Source organism: Talpa occidentalis, unplaced genomic scaffold, assembly GCF_014898055.3.
Source record: "Talpa occidentalis isolate TD23 unplaced genomic scaffold, MPIMG_talOcc4v2.1 talOcc4.11, whole genome shotgun sequence".
NCBI lineage: Eukaryota > Metazoa > Chordata > Mammalia > Eulipotyphla > Talpidae > Talpa > Talpa occidentalis.
In genome coordinates this window covers 86,858,879-86,877,795 of record NW_023601104.1, presented here as the reverse complement: position 1 = coordinate 86,877,795, position 18,917 = coordinate 86,858,879, and the positions used below count along the sequence as shown (strand labels likewise).

The 18,917-nt window shown below is 36.4% G+C and overlaps 1 protein-coding gene and 1 pseudogene across 1 annotated transcript in view; both read left to right on the top strand.

Moving 5' to 3' along the window:
- LOC119238124 (thyrotropin receptor-like) overlaps positions 1 to 18,917 on the top strand; it is a 135,776-nt gene that overhangs the window by 52,421 nt on the left and 64,438 nt on the right. Inside the window, 2 exon segments of the mRNA XM_054691878.1 lie at positions 7,216 to 7,287; positions 12,265 to 12,339. Coding sequence (XP_054547853.1) covers positions 7,216 to 7,287; positions 12,265 to 12,339 — 147 coding nt within the window.
- Positions 1,481 to 4,290, top strand: LOC119239313 (ubiquitin carboxyl-terminal hydrolase isozyme L5-like; annotated as a pseudogene).

The following is an 18,917-nucleotide window of genomic DNA, read 5'->3' as shown; positions in this document are numbered from 1 at the left end:
AAATCTACAAGTCAATCAGTGGTATTTCACATGCATTTCTATTTCTGTGTTACGTCTTCCAAATGCAGACATGTAAGAAATATAAATCTTGCTTCAGCAGGGCCCAAAGGAAACATTTGACTCTTAAGTCATATCCTCACCAATCATTCTTAAGTCATAGAAGAGTAAATTGTATCATCATCTTAAATATTAATTCTCTCATAATTTCCATGTCCTAAAGCCAACTTTTTTAATTATTAATTTTAAATACCCCACTTAGGATATAAAAACAACTGTGAACTTTTGTTTTCCCAACAAGTTATATGTGATGTATTAGTCATTAATAGTAAATACCTACACTATTTGTGTGAGGTAAGTTTTGTGAGTTTCTAAATTATATCCTTAAAAGAATAATCAGAGGGGCTCCCTGGTGGTGCAAGGGGCTAAGCATCAGCACCATGAAATAGTCAACAGCTACTGCAGCATGAGTTTGATCCCCAGCCTGGGAGGTGCCCCACATGGTACAGCAGACCTCTCCTGTCTCACCTACTGCTCCTCTTAACAGTGTATTTCAGTATATCCGTCTGTTCTGCTCCCTGCTCTATTTCTGGTGAATCCTCTCACTCCCTGCACCTCTGGCCTACACCCCAGCTCTTACATGCATAAATAAATAAATCTTAAAAAAAGAATAATCATTGCCTTCTTATTTTGAACCATCTAAGGGAGATAAATAGAATCTCTTAAAATAGGATAACACGTTGAAGATTTTCAACATTTTTGTTAAAAGAATATACACTTTTTACTTGATGCGAATGCCTGCATCTTCTTAGAGGATACATAGACTGCTTCAGCAGTGTATGGTGAATTCTCTCACTTCTGACTGACCCATGCATGTATCAAACAATAAATTATTCTAGTTAAAAGAATATACACTTAATATATATGTATTTTCCTTTACTACAAATAGTCAAAATATATTCTGAAAGCAAATATTTTGACCAAACAATCACAGTTGCTTGTTTTCTTTCCCAACTGTTTTTATTTTCTTTTTCTTTTTAATTTTTGTAGTCCTCCCTTTTTTGGTATATTGTTAGGGGGAGAAATGGCAATACATTGTGTATATAAGAATTACATTTATATCTAATAATAGCTTCAATGTTTTAAAATATTCACTTAAAATGTGTCTTTTACATGTAAAAGTATAATCACATACTCATGTAACAAGTCTTTAGGATACACACCAAATTGTTAGTACTGGTCATTTCATAATGGGATTGTGGCATTTAGATTTGTTTTTACGTATGACTTTGTTTTATAGTTTATGTTTTAATTTGTTTTGTAATACTTTCGTATCAGTGAAAACAACAAAAACTTCCAATGAAAAAGAAGTGGAAGATAGCCCATTGCTGGCCTGACAGCACCAGTGATTATTGTACTTTTAAAGCAACAATCACATCATAAGATATTTTAAGTAAATGTTTTATCTTTGAAAATGTAGACAATGGCTTCCCCTAACTGCTTACTGGTAAGTGAGGTGAGCAAAAAGAGAAACAGATTGACAATAAAAACTCCAATAGTTAGCTATAGCTACTGCATAGCCAAACTTGCCTAAGGGTTAAGTCTCTTGCATCTGAGGTCAGCTAGGGGTAGCAAGACGTCCACATATTACAATAATTTATTGTAATCTTCAATTTATAGTAAAATGAAGAAAATAGAATTAAGTCATCCTTGTTATCTAATGAGCTAGATGCCATGTCCTAGACAATGTTTTTTTATTCTTGGAGAGAAAAAGAATACTTGGAGGAAAAATTTTCTTACATATTTTTATAATGTTAATTGGGCTAATAACTTTTTAAAACTAGGGAAGAAAGTGAAACAAAGTTTAAGCTAGTATGTGATAAATTTAGACAGCAACCAAGACAATGTAAACCAAAAGTTAAAAATATTAACTCACTAATGGGTTTATTTTTCCAGGTTGTATACACATCGTGATGCATATATCCAGGCAAGATGCACAAAATCATAAATTGATCAGGCAGTTTATATGATCAACTGTCACTCTAATCATTCATTCATTAACATTATTGAAATCAGCTCCTGAAGTCTCAGGCTACATTCTAAACATCACTAAGTTCAGTCAACACATAGATATTTCATTTCCATCTTTGGCTAGAATTGCTGCCATTCCCCTCCTGACTTTGTTGAGAATACTGTGCATTTTGTAGTCTAAGAAACTATTCTGAGATACACAGTCTTCATTGATCTATGTGTATTGGTGAGGTTTCTATGGTGAGAAATCTGCCTAGGAAGGGTATCTTGTTTGTGGAATTGAAAGATTATCTTGTTTGTGGAAGCAAAAGATTCCACATTTCAAATATTTTTGTCTTTTAAAACACATTCTACTATAGAGAGAGGGAAAAGAATTTTTTTACCCTTCTAGGTTCTTAGTTGGGACTCTGTAACCAAAGGCAGATTAATAAGAGAAAAGCAGGGTCTTCCCTGGTGGTGCAGCGGTTGAGTGGTGGGCTTGGAAGCTGCCCGCAGCCTCTGCAGCACCGGTTCGATCCCCGGCCACCGGCAAGGGTCCCACATGGGGCGCAGACCTCTCCTGCCACCCACTGCTCCCCTCAGCAGTGTATTTCATCAGTCTGCCTGTTCTGTTCCCCGCTCTGGTTCTGGTGAATTCTCTCACCTTCCCTCGCTTTCGACTGTACCCCAGTGCTTGTATAAATAAATAAATAAATCTTTAAATAAATGAAACTATACTTTAAAAAAGAGAGAAAAGCATACAAATGTGAACTCATATTCAATGTGAGCTTTACATGATATAGGAGTCTTTACAAGGAAATGAATACCCAAAGAAGTGATTAAAACAGAGGTTTTTATGCTAAATTTGATGAATACTAGAGAGTGGTAGAAAATGTGATAGGACAATCCGCTACGGGTGCTGCATGGCCTAAGACGGGTTTTGACATCCCTGGGGTGGCTAGAGAGTCCCCTCGCGCTCTGTCGCGCTGCAGGCTGCCAAGGAGCCCAAGCAGAAGAAATGGAGTTTAGAGCCTGAGAATTTTGAAAAGTTAAAGCCAGTTCATGGGCTAATTTTTCTTTTCAAGTGGCAGTCAGGAGAAGAACCATCAGGTTCTGTGGTTCAGGACTCCAGACTTGACAAAATATTTTTTGCCAAGCAGGTAATTAATAATGCTTGTGCTACTCAAGCCATAGCAAGTGTGTTGTTGAACTGCACCCATCAAGATGTCCATTTAAGAGAGATGTTATCAGAATTTAAAGAATTTTCACAAAGTGTCGACGCAGCTATGAAAGGTTTGGCACTGAGCAATTCAGATGTGATTCGACAAGTGCACAACAGTTTTGCCAGACAACAAATGTTTGAATTTGATGCAAAGACAACAGCTAAAGAGGAAGATGCTTTTCACTTTGTCAGTTATGTTTCTGTTAACGGAAGACTATGAATTAGATGGGTTAAGAGAAGAACCGATTGATTTAGGTGCATGCAATCAAGATGACTGGATCAGCACGGTGAGGCCAGTCATAGAAAAAAGGATACAAAAGTACAGTGAAGGGCCTCCCCGGTGGCACAGCGGTTGAGCGCTGGGTTGCGAATCTGCCCGCAGCCTCTGGAGCACTGGTTCGATCCCCAGCTGCTCCCCGGCCACCAGAGGAGGGTCCCACATGGCTCGCAGACCTCTCCTGCCGCCCGCTGCTCCCCTCAGCAGTGTACTTCGGTCCTTCTGCCTGCTCTGCTCCCCGCTCTGGCTCTGGTGAATTCCCTTACCCTCCCATGCTTCTGACTGTACCCAGTGCTTGTATAAATAAATAAAAATAAATCTTTTAAAAAAAAAACAAAAACAAAAAACAAAAGTACAGTGAAGGTGAAATTCGATTTAAGTTAATGGCTATTGTGTCCAACAGAAAAATGATATATGAGCAGAAGATAGCAGAGTTACAAAGACAACTTGCAGAGGAGGAACCCATGGATACAGATCAGGGTAATAATATGTTAAGAGCCATTCAGTCAAGAGGTTGCCAAAAATCAGATGCTTATTGAAGAAGAAGTACAGAAATTAAAAAGATATAAGATTGAAAATATAAGAAGGAAGCATAATTATCTCCCTTTCATTATGGAATTGTTAAAGACTTTAGCAGAAAACCAGCAGTTAATACCGCTAGTAGAAAAGGCAAAAGAAAAACAGAATGCAAAGAAAGCACAGGAAACCAAATGAAGAAAATACTCTGCAAATTTCTACTTCTGCACTTATTTTCATGGAAACCATTAAGTATAAAGAACTTTGAGCAACAACATCCTAATTGACTCTGCACATTTGGCAATAGTACCATTCTGTTTTGTCTTTAATTCATGGATACGTAAACGTTTTCCCAACCTGCATCATGTGCATGTAGTGCATATTAAATAAAAGTGATGTTAAGAGTGAGAAAAAAAATGGGATAGGACAAAGAAGGATGATAAACTGGGGGAAACAGCAATGTGTGCTTAAAATTGCTCCTCTCCCCTCTGCCTTTGGAAACAAGGATGCTCTTTTCCCCCAGATACACAAAGGGCACATCTCACATGACAGGTCTACAGCTCACTCATGGGAGTACTAGGGTCAAGTTCTTCCTGCACCTGTCATTCCTCATATTCCTTATATAAAAATTCAACATGCCAAGACACCATGTTTTGAGCCTGTGTGTCCTGAACCCCATCAACTGCAACAACTCAGGAGTAGGAGGAGGTCTTTGTTCTAATTTCAAGTGTTATGGGTGTGTGTTTATATATATGAACGAGAAAGGCAGAATTCAAGAAACATTACATTTCAGAAATTCATCCACAGAGAAGGAATGTTGGTGTTATTTGAACCCAAAGTCAATTAGTTTAACCCAATGTCTATTCAATTGCCTTGAGATGCTATTTCTGTTCTAAGTCAAACTTCTTAGAAACCATTGTAATCTTACTCTAATTTTCATATCAATTAAATGTTATTTACTTTTGAGTACAGAATAAACCCAAAGAATTTTAGCTAATGAAAGTGACAAATTAGGTCCACATTAACTTTTTGAGCCATGGGACAAGTGGATAGCTTCTAGGATCACAATAGGAAAAAGCCTTGGAGGAATAAGGAAGTCTCCAGAGATAAGGGTAACAAATTCCAAAGGGGATTAATCAAATACCCCTGAACTAGGAGATAAGGACATTGCTGGGCAAGGACTCTAAGCACTGTGAAGCAACATGTAATTCTGGGCACAGAGACCAAGACAAAGTGAGTTACCAGGAAGCCCAATTATGCCTTAATATCATTTCAGAAATTCAGATCCCATAAATTACCTGTTCTCATAGGTAATAGAGACAGAGTGACCCGAAGAAACCAATCACAAAGAGACTGACAAAGCTTTAGAATAATTAGGGAAAGAAGGCCTTTATTGCCTGAGGCACAGCTCTACTTCAGCTTCCTGGCCTGGTTCCACCAGCCCGGGAGTCTCACTTTTTTTGTTTCTTTTCTCCTTAATAAACTTGTCCTTAAATCTATTTCTCTAAACAAATTTGCCTCTTTTCACTTACTTGCCTGAGAGTCAGCGAAGTTCCTGCTGTAGCAAATAAGACTCTTGGGCTTGAAAAACTCAGCCTCTTTGGGTGCCACCCCCAACAGGTGTGTATCTTACCCTTTGTTCTCCTTTGGCATGGCCCAATTTTACAGATATTTTAGTAGAATTGTTAGGGGGAAAAGGAAGTCCTAAAGCTAATTCTGTACAGGCTTTGTGGACTCCACCCCCACCCCAGGCCAAAGCCAAAAGACACTGGGAACTCCAAATCCCATCCCCACCAAAGGGAAGGTGGCTGGGACCTGAGGGTGGGGTTAAGCAGCCAGGTTGCTATAAGCCAGAAATGTGGGCTTTGGAGGGGTCCCCCATTTTGGCTCTCCGCCAGCTCGCAGCATCTGCCAGCTCTGAGAGTGCCTTTGGGTTTCCAGGTCGGCGGATCGGGTAGGACGCATTAAAGACTTTATTTCCCTATTTTCTCCCTGAATTGTACATTTCCTTAATTCCCTTTCCCTTGTAAATAAACCTTTTATTAACCTTTTTGTGTGTGTCTATAGTGAAGTATTAATAAGTCCCTTTTAAGCACGCGGGTGAGGACCCACAGCCAGGCAACCCGTTTTATATCGGGGTTGCCCCATAACAGAATGTCTTGTTATTTAACTTCAGACTCTTGGATCTGGACCAACAGAATTTTAATCAATCCAATTAAGAGAATGAGAGACCTATGAGAATAGGGAATTTATGGGATCTGAATTTCTGAAATGATATTAAGGCATCATTGGGCTTCTTGGTTAATGCTGACAACCTACTCTTCTGTCATTCACCTTCTCCCTTCCTCCTTTCAAGTTAATGCATTCTTTTATAAATTAATTTGACCCTGCTAATGCTTCAGCTAAGCAAGTTACAGATATAGTACCTGACAGATGGACTCAGTTAACAGGTTAAAACTGCTATAAATAGGTCGCTAGTACTGTGGTGATAAGATGTCCAGGGAGGGGAAATGTTCCCTGGTCCTATGATAAGGTCTCAGTCTTCAGTGAGCCTGTGCCTCTGACTGTGAACCCCACAAGTGTTTCTCTGCTTTTTTCTCTCCCCTTAGGATAGGATGGCTAGAGTGGGCTGGAGTTGGTTATTTCTGTTCCCTAAGAAAACTGTAAGAAAAGCCATAATCTTTAAATATCCAACAAAAATGTCACAATCCTGAAAATTAGCACTTTTCAAATTTCAGCAAGTAGATAAGATCAAGATAAAGGTTGCAGAGACCTTACTTTGTATGGATGAAAAGATTGAAATCATACAACTAGTTTTAGTCTTTGAGTCACATCAGATGCATTTATTTCCTCTTCGTATACATTCTGATGTCATTTCAAGACATTTTTATTGACAAGTGCATAATATGACTTCAGTAGTCCAAACAAACTTATGAATATAGTACGTCACCCTTCAGATAACAAGAGCAAGACATATTAGTGTGTTGTTAATTCAAAGATGAAGTTTAAAGATTGATTTTCTGCATTTTAGCTCACTTTCAATTCTTGTTTTGTTAGGAAAAAAAATTATGTTATGTATTTGAAATAAATATTATAAGGCCTGTTATGCTTCTAATGTGTTCTTTATAATTAAAGTGAGTTACTATAAAAGTTCAATGATTAAATTCTAATGGTGTATTTGTTATTTTCATAGGAAGTTTATAGAGACTCATCTGAAAACCATTCCCAGTTGTGCATTTTCAAATCTGCCTAATATTTCCAGGATGTAAGTCATTTTTTTTAATTTAAAGAGAAATTTGCTACTGTGAAATGTTATTTTGTAAATGTTTTCTATCAGGAAAAATAATTGTTATATATATAAAATATACTTGCTTAAGTCAATGACATCTACATTTCTATCTACATTTGCATGGGTTTGTAACCTACATTTTGAATATAGATCAAAATTTTGTGCACAAGATAATTTGCTACATCTCTACTTCCAAATTCCTCAATGATTTTTGAAAGTTATATCTCAGTTCATTTGGTCTTGGAATATGTAATATCTTTGCATATTTCAATATCTTGGGATGAGGCAAAATTTTAGCCAGCGATCACTCCCATAAATAGATATTTATATCTATTTCTAATGAATCTTTCCTATCCTATTCTTGATATACTTTTCATGACTAGTTCAAATGTTTACATTTTGTCGTAAATGTAGCCAATGAATTTCAGACCTCTCAAAAAAAATATCCTAAACTATAGAAAAATAAGTAGTTGTATAGTCCAGAGTGAGGAGAATAAGTACTTCCATGTTGAGCTGACAAAGACTGTATCTGTATGTGAAATAAATTAGGTTACTTTTCATTTAATTGATTCTGATAGCTAGGTGGATAATTCATGTATAATAAAAACACAACCAGGAGTCACCTGCACACATTTTTTCTGCACATATTCATCACCACTTATTGAGTATCTATTGTTTCATTTCAAATGCATTTGATATTTTTGGTTATCACAACTAGATGCTACTGGCATCTAACACCCATGTGGAGGCAAAGGATGTTACTAAATATCCTCCCACTACAAGGAGTCCTGCAGTCCCATTACCAACAGTGCAGAGGCTGAGAAGCCACTTTAACTCCACATCTCTGAAGTGCTTGATGTTCTTGACCAGCACATCCTTTTTCAAATTCTTGCCTCCTTTGGTTTAATATTGCTCTCTCATCCTTTTTTGTTGGTGGTGGTGTCTTACCCTGACTGTTCCTCTGTCTCCTTTCTTGACGTCCCATTTGATTTGTTTTATTTCATTGCATTTCAATTTTTAATTCAATTTCTTAAATATTGGTTTTTTTCTTTGTTTATTTTGTTCTAGTTCTTCTTACCCTACTGTCCTTGAATAAACACTCCATTCTTTTGGCTTCACTCTTACCTAATACAGCTAATTCCTAAATGTATAACTCTAGTCTTGACTTGTTTTGACAATTCAGCACTGCATTACAAATGTCTTCACAAGTACCATCACCTTGATGTCCCACTAACACTTCAAACTTAGCACAACCAACCTTCCTTCTAACCTCTTCCTTCTTTTATAGCACCACCATTTAAGGACCTATCAACTAAAGGTCTCAAATTCTATTTAACATTTCCTTTTCTTATCTCCCTTTTAAAATTGCCTATTTTGTGTCTCCACTTGGATGTTCCTATAGCATGGTCATTATTTCAACAAATACATATTGAACCTATGTTTTGCCGGCACTTTGCAAAACATATTCATGGAGCCTCCAGTTTCCTTCCTAAGAGAGTGATAAGTGCCATGATGGGGTCAGACACATGATACTGTGGGAATTCTAGGAAAGGCATATTGCCTAGGGGGTATGATCAGGGAAGCCTTCCTGGAGGAAAGAGTGCCTAATGTGTAATCTGAATTATATGGCAAAAAAAAAAAAAAAAAAAAGATGGAAGTGACATGATCAGATTGATGTTTTAGAAACATTCCTTGATTGTGCTGGAAGAATAAAGAAATGTGGTTGAGTAGATTTCAGAAATAAATAAGGAGGACTAACAAGTTTGAAAGTTGATTGACTTGGAGGTAGAAAAATATGGAAAAGAATTTCCTACAAGCTTCTGATTAGGACACCTGGGAGGTTGATGAACATATTTGCCAAGGTAGAGGAGTTTTCTGCGGATTTGCTTTGGGTTGGGAGAAGTTAGGGATTTCATTTAGGGCATATGGCATTTAAGGTGCCTTTGAGGCATCAAAAAGACATATCCAGTAGACATTAGACCAATTTTTTCATTCATTAATTTGAGAAATATTTATTAAGCTCTTATTATATGGTAATCATTATTCTCAGAGACAGGAATATACCAGTGCCCATTTGGACAATGATCTGTGCAGCACAGACTTACATTTGAGTGGAAGGAACCAGACAATGGACCGGACTGACTACAGATAATATATGATAGAGAGTCCTATATAAATATAAATATATATACATATGCATATACATATACATATACATTTAGAAGGGGAAAATAGATATAATAAAAAGAAACAAGCGAAGTAGAGTAAGAAGAACTGGAAGCGTTGAGTATGTGGGGACACAGAGCGGAGAGGTTTGGACAGAGAGTGAAACTGAAGAGTCATAAACAGGACCAGGGCAAGTCATCAGTAAGAGGCTAAAAAGTGTAAAAAATGACCAAGTTGAAAGCATGAAGTCCCAGAAGAGAGATGGAATTCAAATAGAGATGGAATTCAAATAGAGATCTCTCTGGTGTTGACCTAAAGAGAGATGATCACCTTATACACTGTAACAAGAAAGTAGTGGTAAGAAATGGGTATGGTACAGGTAAATTAATAGGTTTATTGGTGTAGAACTCAAAGAATTCTCATCTCAAGATTTTAATTTTTTCTAAAGATTCTTTGAAAATTATTAACATTGAATATGGTGCTGGCAGAAATTTGAGAAGCAATAAAATAAAAGTAATGTGTAATAAAAGAAGGAGGGTTGACTGAGCTATAGAGAACATCTAGGCAGATGGTGCTGCTAAGTTTTCCTCCATGGAGACCGTTCTGCATTCTCTACTCTACATTAAGTATTCCCTGAATCCCAACTGAGTGTGTATAACCCCATATGTTAACCTCATTTTAACACTCTGTAATCTCTCACAACTGAGAGCTCCATGAAACAAGGGAATAGGTCTGTTTTGCCAATATCCATTTACTGACATGCAAGAGTTATTTGTTGAATGAAAGCATACATATGTACGTGAATAATATAAGGAGATGGGATGTCTCGGGGAAAGGGAGAGACCAACAAGGGACCCCTATGTTAGTTTGTCTGGAGCCAGTATAAATTCCCACCTATTGTCCTGGCAGAACCATTAATATAACCCTATTTTAATTTACAGCAATACCCTATTTCGGATGATAAATGATATCTTCACGGTAGTGATTATATATGACTTACATGATAAGAAGAAATTTGGGGAGGAGGTGAAGTCTGATTTTTCAGTTGTAACAATGGGATAAGCAAGTGGGAAATCATTCCTCTCATCCCACTGAAAAAAATGGTACCTACATGCTGTCTTCATATCCAACTATAAGAACACACTAAAGAATTATCATTTGATTGGAAAACCTGGAAATTCAGTTACATTAACATGGCTTTAATGACTATCCCACTAAAACCTTGAAACAGCTTCATACTTCTAACCTAAGAAATTCAAGAGAAAATCTAGCAAGATTTTAAGAGGAAAAGAGAAATTTGCAATCTTCAAAACTGATCTTGTTCTTCAGATGGTTTGGCTTCATTCTTTATAAATCCCTGTAATCTCTACACGATAAACTAGTTCAATATCTTCTATTATGTTTTCTATGTTAAAGTTATGGTATTTGAATCAAAATAATTTATATAATGCTATCCACAGTGGAATGGCTTAAAGGCCTAATAAATTAAAGGATAACTGTTTAGAGAATAGCACATTCAAAATGGAAAGTAAAGGTCCACTAAAATACTCACAATAACCATTAAAAACTCAAATGGAACAGTCAGTGCTTCTCTTGAAAACGTTGTAATAATGAAAATACTTTACTGGTAGATTCCATTCAAACTATAGGTCAGTGCTTCTCAATTCTGCCTGCAAATTATAATCATCTGGGAAGCATTTTAGAAATAAAAATGTTTGCTCCATTCCTCATAATCTGATTTAATTACCCTGAACTGGGTCTCAAACATTTGTATATTTCAAAAGCCGCCGAGGTAGTTCAATTGCTTGGCCAAGGTTAAGAAGCTCTGTTATGGCCACAGATAAATACCATCTGTTAATCATCAATTTCCCCAAATGTCATAGAAATGTCTTTCAATAAAAACCAGTCATTGAACTTGGCTGCATTAGTCACACACAAAATGGAATTTGAAACATCATTCTTATGTATCCTTAACAAATTACATTTAGAAGTTTCTCTTTTTTAGTACTTAAAGCTTTTAGTAGATTTATCTTTTGCTTACAAAGTTCAAGATGAACCTTAAATTTTCACCCTCATTAAAATCAATAAAGGAAGTATTAATGGAAGATGTAGTCATCACCCTATGGATATTCCACTACAAAGTTGTGGATTTCTCTTCATCTTCTTTGAATACACATTTCTAACCCCATGCTCTTAGGTACTCCGTTAAAAGTGCCTCTTATTCATTCAATGAATGTCTTTCATTTTTTGCTATTTTAAGTCACCTATTTGCTCACTCATTCATTCATTTGCCCAATACACCTTTACTGAGAGCCTACTAAATGTCAAGCACTACGAAAACCATTCAAGATTCAATGGTCACCAAAAACAGACAGAATTAACCATTTTGGAGAAGTTAGACTAACTAAACAACATAAACCAAATATCATCCAAACATTCACAAAACTACACTGTGATAATTAGTGGAAGGGAAACTGCATGGTGCTGAAGATATCTTATAGGAATTTGATCTAGATAGGAAATTTGGGGAAAGCCTCTGAAGGAAGTAGCAGCTAAATAAAAGTTGAGGGATGAATAGAATGTAATGTACTGGGAAACTTCCAGGTATCATGAGATCTGACAAAAAGTATTAACTAATTTTAACATGATTAGAGAGAAACCAAGAGCATGATTTGTTGCATGATCTAGGAAGCCACTGTCAAAGAAGTTACGTCAAAATGAATGGTCAGTGTGGAGTTCACAACCCGGCTAACGTTCTTCTCTTTCTTATATTTTTGTGACATTCAGCTACTTGTCAATAGATGCAACTCTGCAGCGGTTGGAGTCACATTCCTTCTACAACTTGAGTAAAGTAACTCACATGTAAGTACAGTGAAAAGTGAGCATAGACCCAATCACAGCCACTCTTGCTTGATAATTGGGCACGGGATGGTGAAAACAGCTGATTTCAAAATCATGAGTCAAATTTGTTGTTTGTGACAGTCTTATTCCTAGTTTATATTAATTCACACGAATTCTCAATTCCATGGCTGAAAGTTAAAGAAAAATAAGAACTCCTCTTCTTGATTTGTCATTGTATTATACTACTGTTGTGCTAGCAGATTTTATTGGGGGTCAATCAATAAGTAAACTGCTTAATTGCTGATAAACTACTTGAGTCCAGGACCAGTGAAAGACTCTTCAAAGCTAACATTATTTCTCTCAGTTTGGAAGGGAAATGCAGCTTCATGTGATCAGAACAGGAGTGATGTTTAGAACTTGCTTGAAGTTGGTCAGGGATGAATTGAGCCTATGAGCTATCTAACCTTGGAAAAATTATGTAATCTTTCTTAGCCTTAGTTTCCTTATTTGTTAAGTAAGAGTAAAAAGAGTTTCCACTTTCCATAGTAATTGCAAATTTTGATAGTGAGCATTTAAAACAGTGCCCAGCATATTAAAATTAGTCAATACATTTCATAAACATTCTTCTTCTTTAATTTCTCTAGTATAAGTTATAAAAAGCTTTGCATGCATAATCACATGCTCTTTGAAGAAGCATGTATTTAAAAATGTTAATTCTATTTTCTTAGTGAAATAATAAAAATTAAGGCAACAAAAGCCTTTAAAATAAACTAGTGTGACATCAAAATAAAAAATCTTCTGAACAGCAAAGGAAACCTAACAAAATCAAAAGACAACCTATTCAATAAGAGAAGACATTTGCGAATCATTCTGATAAAGGGCTAATATCTTGTATATATAAAGCTCACACTTTAATAGAAAAAAATACAATTTTAAAAATGGGAAAAATATCTGAATAGACATTTTTCCAAAGAAGACATTAAGATGGCCAACAGGTATGTGAAAAGTTTGCTCAACATCACTATCCTCTGAGAAATGCAAATCAAAACTACATTGAGATATCACCTCACAATTGTTAGAATGGCTATTTTCAGAAAGAAACAAGTGGTGGGGAGGCTACCTTCCTGCACTGTTGGTAGAAATGTAAATTGGTGTAGTCATTATAGAAAACAGTATATAGAAAGGTCTTTAAAATTAAAACTAGAAATCCCATATGATCCAGATACCCACTTCTGAGTATTTATCAAAAAAATCCCCAGAAGTACAGTTAAAAGATAAATGTGTTTATTGCAGCACTATTTACAATAACCACAACAGCAAAACAACTGGTGTCCACTGATGGGTAAAGCAAATGTGGAAAATTAAATATACACACACATATATGCATATATAATTTTATATATAATTATATATAGATATATTCTATATAGAGTTTATATGTATATGTATAATATAAAATAAACAAATACATACATAATCTAAATCAAACAAAAAACCCAAACTCATAATGAATAAGTTGATGAGACTGAACAGAGATTTAGACAGTTTTATAGCTAACAAAACAAAACAAAAATTGGAGTTACTAAAGTTTACTAAGGAGCTTGGTTTCTACTAAACTCCCCAGGATTTTAGCTAGGGCCCCTAAGGAGCTTCCTTCTGAGAGTATGGGATACTGAGAAATAGATCAATCTTCACAAAGACTAAAGCCTACCTCAGAATCAATTAAGACAATAACAAAGCATGACAAAGAGCATATGGAGAAAATTATGAGAAGAAAACAAACAACAGAAAATGACCCACAGGAGACCCAGAAACAGACTTTAAAGTAATGGTAATAAATATATTCAAGTTTTGAGAGGCAAGATAGAACATTTTAGATTAACCTGGAAAATTTTATAGAATCAAATGAAAACTAAAACTTAAAATCTCAATGACTGAAGTAAAATCTTAGCATGAGTTTAACAACAAATTAAATATAGCTCAGGGGCCTCCCCAGTGGCGCAGCGGTTGAGCGCTGGGTTGCAAAGCTGCCCGCAGCCTCTGCGGCGCCGGTTCGATCCCCAGCTGCTCCCCGGCCACCGGAGGAGGGTCCCACATGGCGCGCAGACCTCTCCTGCCGCCCGCTGCTCCCCTCAGCAGTGTACTTCAGTCCTTCTGCCTGCTCTGCTCCCCACCCTGGCTCTGGTGAATTCTCTCACCCTCCCACGCTTCTGACTGTACCCAGTGCTTGTATAAATAAATAAATAATCTTTAAAAAAAAAATTTTAAATATAGCTCAGAAATTAATCAGTTACCTAGAAAAGTCAAAAGAATATAACCAGCCTGAAGCATGGAAAGAAAAAGAAAATAAGAAGATGGCACAGTGAAACGGCTAGCATACCTATAATTAATTGGATCACAAAAGAAAGAATGGAGAGAAGTAATATTTGAAGAGAATTCTTCAAAACTCCTAGGAAACATCAAATCACAATGTAAGAAGTACCACTAGCCCTTAAAGGATAAATATAAAGAAAACCACATCAAGGTACATCATCCTCAAAGTACTAAATACCAAAGACAAATTGAATATCATAAACAGCACCAAGAGGAGGAAAAGTTCACAGTATTTTCAAAGAAATAACAATAAGACTGACAGCTGACTTTTTAACAATCATGGAATCCATAAAACAATTAAAAGCTTTATGCAAGAGTAAAACAGGAAAAATAACAACGGTAAATAACTGCCAACCTAGCAAAAAGGTTCTTTGAAAATGTAAATATATCAAAACAACAAAAATTGAGAGACTTCATTATAATTTGACTATTATTAAAGGGACTACAAAATGGAGTTTTTAATGCAAAGGGAAAGCAATTGTTTTCAGTAATTTAAGACTGTTTTCCAAAATAATCTTAAATGGTAGCATAGTGGTACAGGAAAAAATGAAAAGCAACAGAAAAAGTCAATATAAATGAACCTTGACTGAACAAGACAAAACAAAAAATGTCTTACGAGGACTGAAATACAGGCAATCCTTATTTTGCATGATAGTGAAGAATGAAAACTCTTTGCATGCTGAAATTCTATACAGTGATCTTAACAAAATAGAGTATGGTCATTTGGGGACTTCTAAAAACTTGTCAAAATATTATTGTTGGTTATAAATAACAAAAGTAGTACAACTAGTATTTATTTAGCACACTGTAATTTTAAACATTAGAAATATTTAGAATTAAAATATTTCATGTTTTTGTGAAAAGCAGCAAGAGTAGTTTGAACAGTACCATGCCTCTTTCTCTTTGTTGCATAACTTACAGGAGAGCATCATTTCAATGTCTTGGCAAATTGTCCTACTTCTTTCTAGGTCTGTATCAGCTTCCAATATTTAATCTTTTGCTCTTTCAAGGTCATAAAATATTCCCAAGTTCCTTTAATGTGAATTTATTTTTTCAGCATCTTTTCTTTTGGACTTGTCCATCCTTTTATTCACAACCACTTTTTTTTTCATTTATATCAATAATTTGCCTTCTCTAAATTCCTATAATTGAATATCTAGAGTCTCTCAACACTCCATGCTCAGCTGTAAGACAGTTCACAACCAAAGCAGGTGTTTGTTTTAATATAACTCTGTCTGGTAGAAAAGAATACTGAAAAAGCAAATAATAAAATTCTTATGAAATTAATAAGGTTAGAAGATATAAATGACATAATTTAAAATCTTACTGACTTTATTGATTTATATAACCTTAGTGACTTACATAAAATATTGTGTTAAACAAGCACAGAGCACATATTCTTTAAAGACACATGGAATAGTTATTTAAATTGACTATATACAGGTTTATGAAAGCAAATCTCAGTAACTCACAAAAAAATTAAAATCATTTCTGAATAATTAGCCATGCATTTCTAAATAATTCTAGAGCACAGAAGAAATCACAGCAGGCATTAGAAAAAAATTTTAGCTAATTGGGCCTCCCCAATGGCAAAGCGGTTGAGCGCTGGGTTGCGAAGCTGCCCGCAGCCTCTGCAGCTCCGGTTCGATCCCCGGCTGCTCCCCGGCCATTGGGTGAGGGTCCCACATGGCGCGCAGACCTCTCCTGCGCCCGCTGCTCCCCTCAGCAGTGTACTTCGGTTAAATAAATAAATAAATAAATCTTTGGGGAAAAAAAGAATTTTAGCTAATGATATAACAAATCAACACCTATGAGAAGCAATTGAAGTCTTGCTCAGGGTCCTCCCTGGTGGCCTATGGGTTAAGTCTAAGTGATATCACCACTGAGGTTTGAGTTGGATCCCCAGCCAAGGAGCTAACCCACTTGGTGCAACAGACCTCTCTTGTTTTTTTTTAATGATTTATTTATTTATTTATACAAGCACTGGGTATAGTCAGAAGCGCGGGAGGGTGAGAGAATTCACCAGAGCCAGAGCGGGGAGCAGAACAGGCAGATGCACGAAGTACACTGCTGAGGGGAGCAGCGGGCGGCAGGAGAGGTCTGCGCGCCATGTGGGACCCTCCTCTGGCGGCCGGGGATCGAACCGGCGCTGCAGAGGCTGCGGGCAGCTTCGCAGCCCAGAGCTCAACCGCTGCGCCACCAGGGAGGCCCATTATAATCTTTTTTTAATTTATTTTTATATTCCCCATACAATTGCAACCTCCTGATTTTGATCCCAATCCCTCCTTTCCCCACCCCCCCCAAAGTGTAACTCTGGTTCATAGTTGTTTGTTGATTTTGATTTTTTTTCTTTCTTATAGTTATTCTTTTTCCTGGTCCCTTATTTAAGTTTTCTAGATTCCTGCTATGAGTGAGACCATCCGGTATTTTTCTTTTTCTTTCTGGCTGCTTTTGCTGAGCATCATCCCTTCCAGCGCCATCCATGTTGCTGCAAATGGCATGTGTTTATCTTTTTTGAATGCTGAGTAATATTCCATGGTATATATGTACCACATCTTCTTGATCCAGTCATCTATTTTTAGGCATTTGGGTTGTTTCCAAAGCTTAGCTATTGTAAATAGTGCTGCTATAAACATAGGGGTGCAGGTGCTCTTTGGAATTGATGTTTCTGTGTCCTTTGGGTAAATACCTAGGAGTGGAATTGCTGGATCATATGGAAGCTCTATCTTTAGTAGGTTGAGGAATCTCCACACAGCTCTCCATAGTGGTTGGACCAGTTTGCACTCCCACCAGCAGTGCAGGAGAGTTCCTTTCTCTCCACATCCTTGCCAACATTTGTTGTTGCTAGTTTTTTTAATATGTGCCATTCTCACTGGTGTGAGATGGTATCTCATGGTAGTTTTGGTTTGCATTTCCCTGATTGCAAGTGACATTTAACATTTTTTCATATGTCTAGTGGCCATTTGTATTTCCTCTTTGGAGAAGTTTCTTTTTAGCTCTTCTGCCCATTTTTTGACTGGATTATTTTCTTAGTTTTTGTTGAGTCTCATTAGCTCTTTGTAGATTTTTGTGATCAGTCCTTTGTTGTTAGTGTTGGGTGCAAAAATTTTCTCCCAGTCGTTGGGGTTTCTCTTTGTTTTGATTATTGTCTCTTTTGCTGTGCAGAAGCTCTTTAAAACTGCATCACTTATAATCTTTACAAGAAATTTGTAAAGGAGCAGTGAATTAAAATCAAAGAAAGTAGAGTACCCAAGAAAACTGAGGATCCAGAGCAGTAAGCACAATAGCTAAAATGTAAAACCAAACCTCTTGACTCTAAGTATAATGTTCACTTATCACACCACTTTGCTTCTCTGCCCCCTCACCAAAAAAAATAAAAGCAACTACGCTAATGAAGCTCTCTCTACCTAGACTCTATAGCTCTCAAAAGCAGCTCTTTTGTTTCTGTTACGATCTTTCTCTCATAGCAATTCTAGTTACAAACAGTTCTCTCACAAACATCAATTTTCCCTCTGAACAAAACTGTGAACATCCTAGAACAAAGGAAAGCATTAAAAACAAAGCAAAAAGAAGGTAGGTGTAAAAAAAATGGATTTTTATAAGTCACAACTAAAATGACAAAATGAGTTCTTCGTGGAATACAATGAACCAAAGTAAAGAAACAGACAACACCAAACCAAGACAAACCCTTGGCTCTCAGAGGGAGGCACCGGAACAAAGGAAAGAGGGGGTCCAGTGGACTGCAGTGGAAAATTATTGGTGCTTTGGTGGTGTCACAGTATGGTAACATACATTTGAAGAGGTGTGGACCTCTGCTGCTGAAACATAAAGTGATGTAAACCAGTGTTACCTCAATAAAATAAGTGGATTTAAGAATATTTCCTTTAGGCGTATATTAAGAGTTTAATATCTTAGAAAATAAAAGAATAGTGTGTCTTAAATTTTCCTGACCTTTGAATAGTCTTCAAGTTTTCCTGACTTTAATATCTGTAGTTTTTATCAGCACAAGTGAATATTTTAGGGCGCATACCACTTAAATATTTAATGCATTTATTTTGTAATCACCTGTTAAGCAACAACAATAAACAAAGCATCTCATTTAAAAAGAAACAGCTGGAAAATTACCCTCCTTCCCTCCAATAATTGAGCATCATTTTGTGGCTATAAGGCAAGAAACTGAATGTTAATATAGAATGATTTGTTTAATCTATAGATCACACAGTATT